General features: G+C 40.1%; 1 protein-coding gene across 3 annotated transcripts in view; it reads right to left on the minus strand.

Annotated features, from left to right (window-relative positions):
* The window catches only part of LOC140212714 (vacuolar protein sorting-associated protein 26B-like), a 65,131-nt gene that overhangs the window by 37,957 nt on the left and 13,070 nt on the right, over positions 1 to 14,104 (minus strand). For all 3 annotated transcript variants that reach the window (XM_072283811.1, XM_072283809.1, XM_072283810.1), the window contains exon 2: positions 8,421 to 8,577. In XM_072283811.1, coding sequence (XP_072139912.1) covers positions 8,421 to 8,577 — 157 coding nt within the window. The remainder of the gene's footprint in view (positions 1 to 8,420; positions 8,578 to 14,104) is intronic.

Genomic DNA, 14,104 nt, shown 5'->3' on the forward strand with positions numbered 1-14,104 from the left:
CTAATGTTCTCTTTAAACTTTTCCCCCCTCACCCTTAACCCATGTCCTCTGGTTTTTTTCTCCCCTTGCGTCAGTGGAAAAAGTCTGCTTGCATTCACTCTATCTATATCCATCATAATTTTATATACCTCTATCAAATCTCCCCTCATTCTTCTACGCTCCAGGGAATAAAGTCCTAACCTATTCAACCTTTCTCTGTAACTGAGTTTCTCAAGTCCCGGCAACATCCTTGTAAACCTTCTCTGCGCTCTTTCAACCTTATTTATATCCTTCCTGTAATTTGGTGACCAAAACTGAACACAATACTCCAGATTCGGTCTCACCAATGCCTTATACAACCTCATCATAACATTGCAGCTCTTATACTCAATACTTTGATTAATAAAGGCCAATGTACCAAAAGCTCTCTTTACGACCCTATCTACCTGTGACGACACTTTTAGGGAATTTTGTATCTGTATTCCCAGATCGCTCTGTTCTGCACTCCTCAGTGCCTTACCATTAACCCTGTATGTTCTACCTTGGTTTGTTGTTCCAACGTGCAATACCTCACACTTGTCTGTATTAAACTCCATCTGCCATTTTTCAGCCCATTTTTCCAGCTGGTCCAAGTCCCTCTGCAGGCTCTGAAAACCTTCCTCACTGTCTACTACACCTCCAATCTTTGTATCATCAGCAAATTTGCTGATCCAATTTACCACATTATCATCCAGATCATTGATATAGATGACAAATAACAATGGACCCAGCACTGATCCCTGTGGCACACCACTAGTCACAGGCCTCCACTCGGAGAAGCAATTCGCTACTACCACTCTTTGGCTTCTTCCATTGAGCCAATGCCTAATCCAATTTTCCACCTCTCCATGTCAGGGAGGGGTAGCGCCTCTGGTGGGGGAACATGTCGCGTCCTTTTCAGGGCGGTTAGTCCACCTTTGGTCCCCACCTGGCACTCAGCTCTCACCTGTGGCTCCCCGCAGCTGTTTGCATGCGACAGCGGCCACACCCCGAGCAACGGCTTAGACAAGCCGGCTAAACCAGGTGAGGGTAGCCGACGGGTCTCAAACCCTCGGTGAGATAGGGAGTTGTCTATCCCAGCATGTGAAGACAGACTCTGGCGGATTGAGTGGACGAGACCAATGGAAGGTCCAACGGTCAAGAAGGCGGTCTCTGCAAGCGTCGTGGAACGTGTAGAGCAGGACAAGACACAGAAGATGTCCTGGTCATCCACTGCGCCTAGTCCCATCTCCAGCCGTCCAGACTCGGTCTTGCCACTGGACCCAGATGGGAATTGGGAAGAGAGAGCGAGGCTGACGCTGCGCAACTCTCCCTCACTTAAATCCAAATCACGCACTAGTCTCGACACCATCAGCATGGTGTCGAGGTCCTCATCGACGTCAACGATGGACGAACAACAAAACAGCGACTGAATTTTCCTAACTAACCTCCCATGCGGGACCTTGTCAAACGCTTTACTGAAGTCCATGTAGACAATATCCACTGCCTTCCCTTCATCCACGTTCCTGGTAACCTCCTCGAAAAACTCCAAGAGATTGGTCAAACATGACCTACCACGCACAAAACCATGTTGACTCTCCCTAATAAGTCCCTGTCTATCCAAATGCTTGTAGATTCTGTCTCTTAGTACTCCCTCCAATAACTTAGCTACTACTGACATTAAACTTACCGGCCTATAATTTCCCAGATTACTTTTTGATCCTTTTTTAAACAACGGAACAACATGAGCCACTCTCCAATCCTCCAGCACCTCACCTGTAGACAGCGACATTTTAAATATTTCTGCCAGGGGCCCTGCAATTTCAACACTGGTCTCCTTCAAGGTCCGAGGGAACATCCTGTCAGGTCCCGGGGATTTATCCACTTTAATTTTCCTCAAGACAGCAAGGACATCCTCCTTTTCAATCTGTACATTTTCCATGATCTCACTACTTGTTTCCCTTAATTCCATAGACTTCATGCCAGTTTCCTTAGTAAATACAGACGCAAAAAACCTACTTAAGATCTCCCCCATTTCCTTTGGTTCCACACATAGCCAGCCATTCTGATCTTCAAGAGGACCAATTTTATCCCTTATAATCCTTTTGCTCTTAACATACCTGTAAAAGCTCTTTGGATTATCCTTCACTTTGACTGCCAAGGCAACCTCATGTCTTCTTTTAGCCCTCCTGATTTCTTTCTTAAGTATTTTCTTGCACTTCTTATACTCCTCAAGCACCTTACTTACTCCCTGCTTCCTATACATGTCATACAACTCCCTCTTCTTCTTTATCAGAGTTGCAATATCCCTTGAGAACCAAGGTTCCTTACTCCTATTCACTTTGCCTTTAATCCTGACAGGAACATACAAATTCTGCACTCTCAAAATTTCTCCTTTGAAGGCTTCCCACCTACCGATCACATCCTTGCCAGAGAACAACCTGCCCCAATCCACGCTTTTTAGATCCTTTCTCATTTCTTCAAATTTGGCCTTCTTCCAGTTAAGAACCTCAACCCTAGGACCAGATCTATCCTTGTCCATGATCAAGTTGAAACTAATGGTGTTATGATCACTGGAACCAAAGTGCTCCCCTACACAGACTTCCGTCACCTGTCCTAACTCGTTTCCTAACAGGAGATCCAATATTGCATCCCCTCCAGTTGGTCCCTCTATATATTGATTTAGAAAACTTTCCTGAACACATTTTACAAACTCTAAACCATCTAGACCCCTAACAGTATGACAGTCCCAATCAATGTATGGAAAATTAAAATCCCCTACCACCACAACTTATGTTTCTTGCAGTTGCCTGCTATCTCTCTGCAGATTTGCTCTTCCAATTCTCATTGACTATTGGGTGGTCTGTAATACAATCCCACTAATGTGGCCATACCTTTCCTGTTTCTCAGCTCCACCCATAAGGACTCAGTAGACAAGCCCTCTAATCTGTCCTGCCTGAGCACTGCTGTAATATTTTCCCTAACAAGCAATGCTACTCCCCCACCTTTCATCCCTCTGCCTCGATCACATCTGAAACATCGGAACCCCAGAATATTAAGCTGCCAGTCCTGCCTCTCCTGTAGCCAAGTTTCACTAATTGCTATAACATCATAATTCCACGTGTCAATCCACACCCTCAACTCATCCGCCTTCCCCACAATACTCCTAGCATTGAAAGATATACACCTCAGAAGATTTTTACCACCACTCACAACCTTTCTATTAGCGGATTTGCTTGAACTTTTAACATCATTTATTTTCACTCCAGCCACACTGTCAGCTCTGGCACTCTGGTTCCCATCCCCCTGCAAATCTAGTTTAAAGCCTCCCCAATAGCACTAACAAACCTCCCTGAAAGGATATTGGTCCCCCTGTAGTTCAAGTGTAACCCGTCTCTCTTGTACAGGTCCCACCTGCCCCAGAAGAGGTCCCAATAATCCTGAAATCTGAAACCCTGCCCCCTATACCAGTTCCTCAGCCACTTGTTCATCCTCCAGAGCATCCCATTCCTACCCTCACTGGCACGTAGCACAGGTAGCAATCCTGAGATTACCACCCTTGAGGTCCTGCTTTTCAACTTCCTACCAAGCTCTCTATACTCACTCTCCAGGACCTCCTCACTCTTTCTTGCTAAGTCATTGGTACCGATGTGCACCACGACATCTGGCTGATCACCCTCCCACTTCAGAATGTTATGCAATCGATCAGAGACATCCTTGACCCTGGCACCCGGGAGGCAACAAACCATCCTGGATTCTCTGTCACGACCACAGAACCTCCTATCTGTACCTCCAACTATCGAGTCCCCTATCACTACCGCTCTCCTGTTTTCCCCCCCTCCCTTCTGCACTGCAGAGCCAGACTCAGTGCCAGAGATCCAGCTACTGCAGTTTGTCCCAGGTAAGTCATCCTCCCCAATAGTATCCAATGCGGTATACTTGTTGTTGAGGGGAATGGCCACAGGGGAACCCTGCTCTGCCTGCCCTTTCCTCTTCCCTCGCCTGACAGTGACCCAATTTCCTGTCCTCTGCTTCTTTGGCGTAACTACCTCCCTGTAGCTACTATCTATAATCTCCTCATTCTCCCGAATGATCCGCAGGTCATCCAGCTCCTGCTCCAGTTCCCTAACACGGTTTGTCAGGAGCTGCAGCTGGAAGCACTTCTTGCAGGTATCGTTGTCAGGGACACCGGAGGGCTCCCTGACTTCCCACATCCTGCAAGAGAAGCATTCCAACATCCTGCCTGGCACTCTCTCTACGCTAGACAATCTGAACAAAAAACTTACCGGAACCTACCCTGGTCTCTGCCTGTTCTCGCCGAAGCCTGTTGAGCCAAAGCCGTCCCACTCTGACTCAGTCCACTCCGATGATGGCCGCTGTATATGGTAGTCTGCTTTTAAACCTTGGCGCACTACGTCACGCACCTGCGCAGTGCAGACCCTTCTCCCCAAGCAGTGTTTAAAAAAAACCTTTTCTACCCGATTTCTTCACTCCCTTCTTCAGTTGCTTGCTTCGACTGAAACAAGAACAGTTGAAATTTTCTCTTTTTAAACCTTGGCGCACTACGTCACATGCCTGCGCAGTGCAGACCCTTCTCCCCGAGCAGTGTTTAAAAAAAAAAAAAAAAAAAGTTGGGCGGAACTACAACCAGAGGTCATGTGTTAAGGGTGAAAGGTGAGAAGTTTAAGGAGAACATGAGGGGAAACTTCTTCATTCAGAGGACTGAGTGTCGGATGAGTCACCAGCACGAGAGGTGCATGCAAGTTTGATTTCAATATTTAAGAGAAGCTTAGATAAGTACATGGATAGTTGGGATACAGAGGGCGATGGTTCCAGTGCAGGTTGATGGGAGTAGGCAGTTTAAACTGTTTTGACATTGAAGGGCCTATTTCTGTGCTGTACTTCTCCATGACTCTATGAGTCTGCTAGTCTGATGTCACATCCATATGAAACCAGGTAAGGACACAATTTTCCTCCCTTGAAGGCCATTAGTGAATAAGATAAGCTCTTTGATTTTATGTTTTTCATTACCAAAACTAATTCATTTTAATTCCAGCTTTAAATATCTCAAGTGACCAATGCAGTTTAATAACCTTACTGTTTAATTAGAATGCCGCTTAATATTATACCATCTAGAGAGAAAAATAGCCAAGTAACTTTTGCAAGTTACCTTCATAATTAAATGTTTTAGCCCTGGATAGTTCTAAACATGAAGATGGGATGAAATGCATTTTAGAATAGAATCCCCTTTTTCCTCCTTGCTTATACCACATTTATGTTCTACCCTTACAGATTCCTCTAAGGTAGGAAGGTTACCGCAATCTTTTTACGAAGCTTCCATTTCGCTTATTCTTAAAAAGAATCAGAATCCTACTGAATGTTCTTCGTATAGACCTATCTCTTTACTCAATTTTGATACTAAAATTTTATCTAAAGTGTTGGCTCACAGATTTGAAAATATATCTTCGATAGTTTTGGATGATCAGACAGGATTTATTAAAAAAAATCAATATTTCCATTTTAATATATGGCGTTTGTTAAATGTTATGCATCCTCCATCTAAGGAAATATTGGAATGTGTGATATCTTTGGACTCGGAGAAGGCCTTTGGCAGAGTTGAATGGAATTATCTATTTACATCCTTAGAAAAGTTTAATTTTGGACCTAATTTTATTCATTGGATTAAATTACTTTATTTATTTCCCTCCACTCGGGTTCTTACTAATCTTCAGAATTCTAAACCCTTTAAACTCCAACGTGGGACTAGACAAGGTTGTCCTTTGAGCCCTCTGCTTTTTGATTTGGTATTGGAACCCTTAGCAATTGCTTTTCAAGAGTCTAAAGAGATTACTGGTATTTTAAGGAGAGGTACTATTCATAAAGTGTTGCTTTATGCTGCCGACTTATTGCTTTTTATATCTAATGTTACAACCTCTTTACCATCTGTGTTCCATTTACTGACTAATTTTAGCCAGTTCTCAGGATACAAATTAAATTTACATAAGAGTGAACTGTTTCCTTTAAACAATTTAATACCAACTGACATTAACCTTCCTTTAAAAATTTTAAGGAAACAATTTACGTATTTAGGAGTAACACTAAGAATTATATAGATTTATTTAAGGAAAATTTTTAAACTTTAATGAATTATGTTAAAAAACACTTTCTATTGGTCGCCTCTCTCTTTATCACTAACTGGCTGAATTAATTCTATTAAAATAAATATCTTACCTAAGTTTATATACCTTTTTCAAGCTGTGCCTGTTTTTATTCCTAAATCTTTTTTTGACTCTTGGGATTCAATTCTTTCTTCCTATATATGGAAGAATAAAAAACCTTGAATAAATAAAGCCCACCTTCAAAAAACCAAACAGAATGAAGGCTTTGCCTTACCCAATTTTAGGTTATATTATTGGACAGTTAATATACGAAATATTACGTTCTGGATATATTACATTAACCATGAGAATTGTCCTATATGGGTCTCTTTGGAAGTCAACTTTGTTATGAAATTTTCCATTATTTCTGTACTTGGATCCTCACTTCCTTTATCTTTAAATAAACTAACTGACAAAATGGTGGTCAAACATACTTTGAGGATTTGGGTACAGTTTAGAAAACATTTTGGTTTATTGAGATTCTCACTCTCGAGTCCCATCTTTCCTAATTGTTTTTTTAAACCATCTATAATTGACTCATCTTTTAAAGAATGGGATAGATCAGGTATTAAACAATTTCAGGATTTGTTTGATGGAGGGAAATCTCTCTTCTTTTGTGCAACTTTCAACAAAATTTAACCTTTCCAATAGCCACTTTTTTTGATACTTACAGATTAGAGATTTTTTAAGATCTCAATTACATACACTTCCTACAAGTCCAGATAAGAATATAATAGATACAATTTTTAACCTGAAATCCTTTGACAACGGTTCAATATCTTACATTTACGGTCTGCTGTTGGGACTGAAAAAGGTCTCTTTAGATAAAATTAAAGGAGACTGGGAAAAGGATTTACAGGATTTACAGATTTTTATATCTGAAGAGAGCTGGAAGATTATTTTAAAATTGATTAATTCTTCATCATTATGTGCTCATCATTCTTATTACAATTCAAAGTGGTACATAGAGTTCATATGTCTAAAGATAAGCCCTCTCGTTTCTATGCAGATATTTCCCCTTACTGTGATAGATGTACTAATGGAGTGGCCACACTAATTCATGTGTTTTGGACATGTCCGAGCCTTGAAAAATTTTGGAAAGATGTATTTCAAACTTCTTCGGTACTTTTCAATGTTATTTTTAAGCCCAATCCCTTGACTGCCATGTTTGGTATTGTTGAGGATAGTGCTACAAAACTGAAGCCATCTAATTTGCGGGTATTGGCCTCTATGTCTCTTACGGCCAGGAGGGCGACCTTGCTCAAGTGGAAGGAGGCTGCCCCGCCCACTCATGCTCAATGGCTATCTGATGTTATGTTATGCCTTGATCTACAGAAGATTCGTTGTTCGATTTCTGATTCTAAACATGATGTTCTAATGTTATGGGGACCCTTTCTGAATTATTTTCATTATCTTTGAACTGTTATTAAAGTATGGATCTGAGCCATTATTATAATATTATTATTATATAGTAAGGTTTTTTTTCTTCTTTTTTTTTTAAACCAACCAGCTCATTTTGGTAGTGGGAGTAGATTTTTTTTAATAAAATGAAATTATTTTATTTCATTTCATGATTCAATCTTTTTTTTCTACATGATTGATTTGGAACATGGGATACTGTGATCATATTACTGTGATTTAAATGTAATGTAATTCATATTACTTGTATCCTTATGAATTTTGTATCTGCATTCATGCAATTTATACAATATTAATAAAAATATTGAAAGAAAAAAAGAATAGAATCCCAAAATAACAGAAGGTGGCTATTTACCCAAATGCAGAAGCAAAGTTTTTTTTTTAAAAACTAAGAAACTGGCCAAATGTATTCCTGTAGGACACAGGAAACAAAATAATTTATTTTGGGAACAACATGCAAAATGCTGGAGGAGCTCAGCAGGGCAGGCAGCATCTGTGGAAAAGAGTAAACAATCCACGTTTTAGGCCAAGACCCTTTGTCCTGATGGTCTCGGCCCAAAATGACCACTGTTTACTCTTTTCCGTAGATGCTGCCTGGGCTGCTGAGTTCCTCCAGCATTCTGTGTGTTGTTTGGATTTCCAGCATTTGCAGATTTTCTCTTGTTTGTGATAAATTAGGAAAATTTCATTTGGAACTTTATTCTGAACAGATCATTAAAATGGATGACCTTGGGTGTATACATGGCATCATCTTTATCAACTGGATGACGCATAAAATTTTCTACATAAAGAAAAGTTCCAGACCACATTCATTAGAATAATTACATACACAGAGGTGAGACTCACCGCAACTTCACATTTTGACCAGTGTACGATTCATATGGCTTCTCTACATGTGTAAACTCAAAGTCAAATGTTTGGGATTGTGTCATCTCACCAGGTCGGGCCAGATCTTTAACCAGAGATACAAACTCATGGTGATTTCCTCGATCATAGTACAGCTCTATTAAGAGAAAGAATGTGTGTTAAAACTGTACAATATCCAAATAATTCCACAACTGTTCCACTTTCCTTCATGAAGGCACCAATGCTACATTTAGAAAATCCACTAAAGAGGAAATTAGCTCCATGCTTTTCTTAATTTTCTTCATTTATATCACCTCTTCAGGTACAGCCTTGCAATTTAGTTCACTCTGCAAATAGTCTTCACAGTAATCTTTCAGCATCTTATAATTATTTTCTCTTTATAAATTTCTGACATCTGTCATCAGTAGTGTCCCAGATAGCAACCAGCTTTACCAATCTTCACAAACCTTAAGTATTAAAATGAAATTCATGGTACAGTCCCAGTGCTTCCAATTCCATCAAGAGTCATGTCATAGATTTCACATTTCTTTCTGATGACAAGCCATCAATCTGAAATGACTTTCTCACAACTGACGTCTCATCTGCCAAGACCTTCAGCATTTTCTGCTTTTAGTCTTTTTAACACAGTACTGTGCAAAAGTCTAAGGCACCCTAGATGTTTTTTCTCGTTGCATGGTTTTTCTGATTTGTTTAAGCCATAAAAGAGAGATAGGGCCATTGTCAGAGTGGGAACTTGGGAGGCTTTGACGAGAAAAGGCAAGAAAGGTAGGTATTTCTTTTCGTTATTACTGATTTGGTCTTAGTTGCCCATAGTACAGTGCAGGCAGGATGGCAGTGGAATGCTCCTCCTGCAGGATGTGGGAATTCATGGAACCTCATAGTCCCCGATGACGACATCTGCGGCAAGTGCAGCCAACTTCAGTTCCTGAACCACCACATTAAGGAGCTGAAGTTGGATGAACCAAGGATGATCCGACAGGCAGAGCAATTGATAGATAAAACTTTTGAGCAGGTGGCTACACCCAGAGTGCAGAATTCAGGGAGTAGATGGGTAAACACCAAGAGGTAAAGGAAAAAAAGATAACAGTGCAGGGTCCCCTGTGACCATTCCCCTCAGCAACAGGCATACCCCTTTGGATACTGATGAGGGGGATAAACTATCTGGGAAAGACAACAGCAGCCAGACCAATAGCACTGTGGTCAGCTCTGAGCCTCAGATGGGTAGGGTGAAGTCAGGGGGAGCAATAGTCATAGGGGACATATGGGAAAGACAGGAGATTCTGTGGGAGCAAAAGAAACACAGATAGTGTGTTGCCTCCCCAGTGCTAGGATGTCTCTGAGCGGTTAGAACATAGAAAATCTACAGCACATTACAGGCCCTTCAGCCCACGTGGTGCTGAACAGTCACCTGGGACTGTAGTCCCTGGAATTCAGAAAGATGAGAGGAAATCTTAAACAAACATAAAAATTATGAAAGGGATAGGAAAGATAGACGCAGTAAAGTTGTTTCCACTGGTAGGTGAGACAACTAGGGGACATAGCCTCAAGATTTGGGGGAGTAAATTTAGGACAGAGATGAGGAGGAACTACTTTCCCCAAAGAGTGGTGAATCTGTGGAATTCTCTGCCCATTGAAGCAGTGGAGGCTACCTCAGTAATTATATTTAAGGCAATGTTGGATAGATTTTTGCATAGTAGGGGAATTAAGGGTTACGGGGAAAAGACAGGAAGGTAGATTTGAGTCCATGGTCAGATCAGCCATGAACTTATTGAATGACAGTGCAGGCTCGACAGGCCAAATGGCCTTCTGCTCCTATTTCTTATGTTCCTATGTAACCTACTCTAGAAGCTGCCTAGAATTTCCTTACCACGTAGCACTCTATTTTTCTAAGCTCCATGTACCTATCAGAGAGTAGAGCAGAAATCCATAAATACCTTATTAATTTCATAAGGATCTACTGTTTCAGTTCTATCAGGTCTTCGTATTTTCAGGATCTGTCTTCTAGCCATATTTGCTTTTAACTGACAAGCTAATAATTTGCCTGACTTGTCTCCATGTATATAAAATTGGTTTTTGGATTTAAGAAGTTGCTGTTCAATGGGAAAAGTCAAATGCAAACCATGCTGTGCTTGGAGTTCCACTCTTTCCTAAGACTAAGGAGCTGGTGGTAGACCTGAGGACAGCTAAGGTACCGGTGACCCCTGTTTCCATCCAGGGGGTCAGTGTGGACATGGAGGATTACAAATACCTGGGGATATGAATTGACAATAAACTGGACTGGTCGAAGAACACGGAGGCTGTCTACAAGAAGGGTCAGAGCCGTCTCTATTTCCTGAGGAGACTGAGGTCCTTTAACATCTGCCGGACGATGCTGAGGATGTTCTACGAGTCTGTGGTGGTCAGTGCTTTCATGTTTGCTATTGTGTGCTGGGGCAGCAGGCTGAGGGTAGCAGACACCAACAGAATCAACAAACTCATTCGTAAGACCAGTGATGTTGTGAGGACGGAACTGGACTCTCAGACAGTGGTGTCTGAAAAGAGGACGCTGTCCAAGTTACATGCCGTCTTGGACAATGTCTCCCATCCACTACATAATGTACTGGGTGGACACAGGAGTACATTCAGCCGGAGACTCAGTCCACCGAGATGCAACACAGAGCGTTGTAGGAAGTCATTCCTGCCTGTGGCCATCAAACTTTACAACTCCTCCCTTGGAGGGTCAGACACCCTGAGCCAATAGGCCGGTCCTGGACTTATTTCCTAGCATAATTTACATATTACTATTTAACTATTTATGGTGTTATTACTATTACTTATTTATGGTGCAACTGTAACGAAAACCAAATTCCCCCCGGGATCAATAAAGTATGACTATGACTATACTATGATTATGACTATAAAGAGATCTTCACTAGGCATTACTGGATAAACTTTATCTATTTCTTTAATCCTATTAGAAATCAGTAAAAGTTCCACCTTAGTTTTCCTTCTTAAACGTACTATGAAATTCTGTCCCCTAAGATTTCATCACATCCCAAATAACCAAATTTGACATTCCTTCAGTTGTAAATTCAAAAAAAGAGAAATTTGCTCTTTAATAAAATTTACGAAAGTTGAATCTTGTAACAATGAAACATTAAATCTCCACTGCGGTATCTGAATATTATCAGAAAACTTCCAAGTTAGTTTCCTAGGTGCATGATCCGACAACGCAATCACATCATACGCACACTCAGCAACAAAAGGCACCAATCGCATGTCCAACAAAAAAATAATCAATTCTTGAATATTTATGGTATACATGTAAAAAAAAGAAAAAATTTTCTCTTTAGGATATTTAAATTTCCAAATATCCACCAAACCCGTATTCTAATAAAAAAGAATTAATACAAGTCGCAGCTTTATTAGGAAGTGACGGATTGGTGGACGATCTGTCAATCGACGGATTGAGACAGCAGTAAAAGTCACCGCCCATTATCAACTTGTATTCATTTAAATTTGGCAATACAGTAAATAGCTTCTTAAAAAATTCAGGGCTATCTATATTAGGTGCACATACACACACCAAAGCCACTTTTTGACCACATAACAGACCAGTGACAATTAAATATCTTCCAGTTAAATCAGTAACAGTATTAAAATGAACAAAGGGGATTTCAGAATAAAAATAGATACCCCTCTTATTTTATTTACTGATAAAGAATGAAATAAAGGTCCCTTCCAAAATTTAAAAAAAGTGATTTTCATCCTGCCTATGGATACGAGTCTCCTGTACAAAATAACTGCATGAAGTGTTTTTAATTTCTTACAAATCTTTCGCCACTTAATAGGTTGGTTCATACCGTTTAAATTACAAGAAATTATATTAATTTTATTAAGATCCATATTTAAAGTTTAATTTTAAAATTTTATAAAGTAATCTAATACGCAAGCGCAAACTAACTAGGAAGAAAGGGCGAAGCATGACTCGATCAGAAAGAAAAGCAAGATGATTGACAAAGAAAAACCCCTCAGGACTGCCCAGTCAAAAAAAAACTAATCTAATAGACCCACCCTCCTCCACTGGAAACCCAGAAACCATCCAATAGGCGGGCAGCATGTTATCCTAATAACCTTTAACCCATCTCCAGATAGCAGCCCCTGCTTACAAAGTAAAACGTTACCACCACCAAAAAGACATAACAAAGAATACATATAGTAAACAGATTACAAATACTTTCATATTATGTTTAACAATATTTAAGACCGAATTAACGATGGCCATCTTAAATCCATTTAAAATACGTAGCCATGTATTTAAAAGGATAAATCCAAGCAACTAATATTAAAGACTTACAAATCAAAGAGAAAAACAAGTAAATATATGTTAAATTCAAAACTACATTAACTGTTAAAGCAAACAACAACAGATCTAAGTGAGTCAACCAAGTTCGTGTCTGGGCATTCATATAACGTGGAGCGGACTTTCATCGACAGTGTTACAAACAACTCCCAGCTAAGGATCAACTTTTCAAATTGCTTACGAAGTGGACTTAAACTCTTTTAGAAATTTCCAACCGTCTTCTGGAGAGTCAATCTGTTTTATACGAGCATTGGGTAGAGTAATCATCAGATGAGTCAAATAACGTAGAGACAGGCGACAGTTAATTTTAAAAAGTTCCACCATAACTTCCTGATATTTAATTCTTTCAGCATAAATCTCTGGGGTAAAATCTTCAACTATACGAATCTTAACTTCGTTATAAATTAGCTTATCCTTTTTCCTTGCATTCCAAATAGCTTCTTTGGTTGTAAAATAATGCAAACACAGGATTACAGGACGTGGTTTCATTTTGGCTGAAGGCTTAGGATGTTGAATTCAGTGGGCTGTGCCCAATATCAGACAGGCTTCGAGAATGTCACTAAAGAGTGAATATAACATGTTTGGAAAAAAAACTTCTAACGGCTCACCAGTTTCCGTATTTTCAGGCAAACCCAGTAAGCATAAATTCATCCTGCGATTTCTGCTTTCCAGATAAATTGTTTTCTTAATTCTTGATAATTCTGAAGTAATCTCATTAATTTTCTTTTCCATAAAAGACATCTTCAAATCCTGCTCTTTAATAGTTTGATTCATTAACTCCAGTTTCCTTTCAATTCTATGAGTGCTCTGCTTAAGCGTCTGATAGCGATCTACCAGATTCTTCAAAGTTTCCTGAACAGCGAGAATGGTTTTTCCAAGCATTTCATTAGCGTTCGTCAATTTATCGATTTTGGTATCCACTGTACCGATCTTCACATTAATAGCTTCTATTAAAGACAGCATTCTTTCTGAAGTAGAAACTTCCTCTGATTTGTTTGTTGAGCTTCGGGAAGAGTTTTGGCACTTCTTAATTCGGTTCCAGATCGACTATCAGCCATTGTAATTAAATCGTAAATCCTTCAGCAAATATAATAAATCTTCAAACTTAACATGAATCTAGCAGTGGACAGTAAGTTGTGAAAGATGAAGCTATGACAAAAACGTCTTACTCCATACGCTGCCAAGTGGAGACTCTCGCATAAGCACCTACCACCCTGCACTGAAGACCACTAGGGCCCCACTTACATCGTCAGACACAGTATAAACACAGGGTACTCAAGTAAGTAACACCTGTAGCAAGATGAAACTGTTTGCTACTGTG

Source organism: Mobula birostris, chromosome 20 (genome assembly GCF_030028105.1).
Source record: "Mobula birostris isolate sMobBir1 chromosome 20, sMobBir1.hap1, whole genome shotgun sequence".
Lineage (NCBI taxonomy): Eukaryota > Metazoa > Chordata > Chondrichthyes > Myliobatiformes > Myliobatidae > Mobula > Mobula birostris.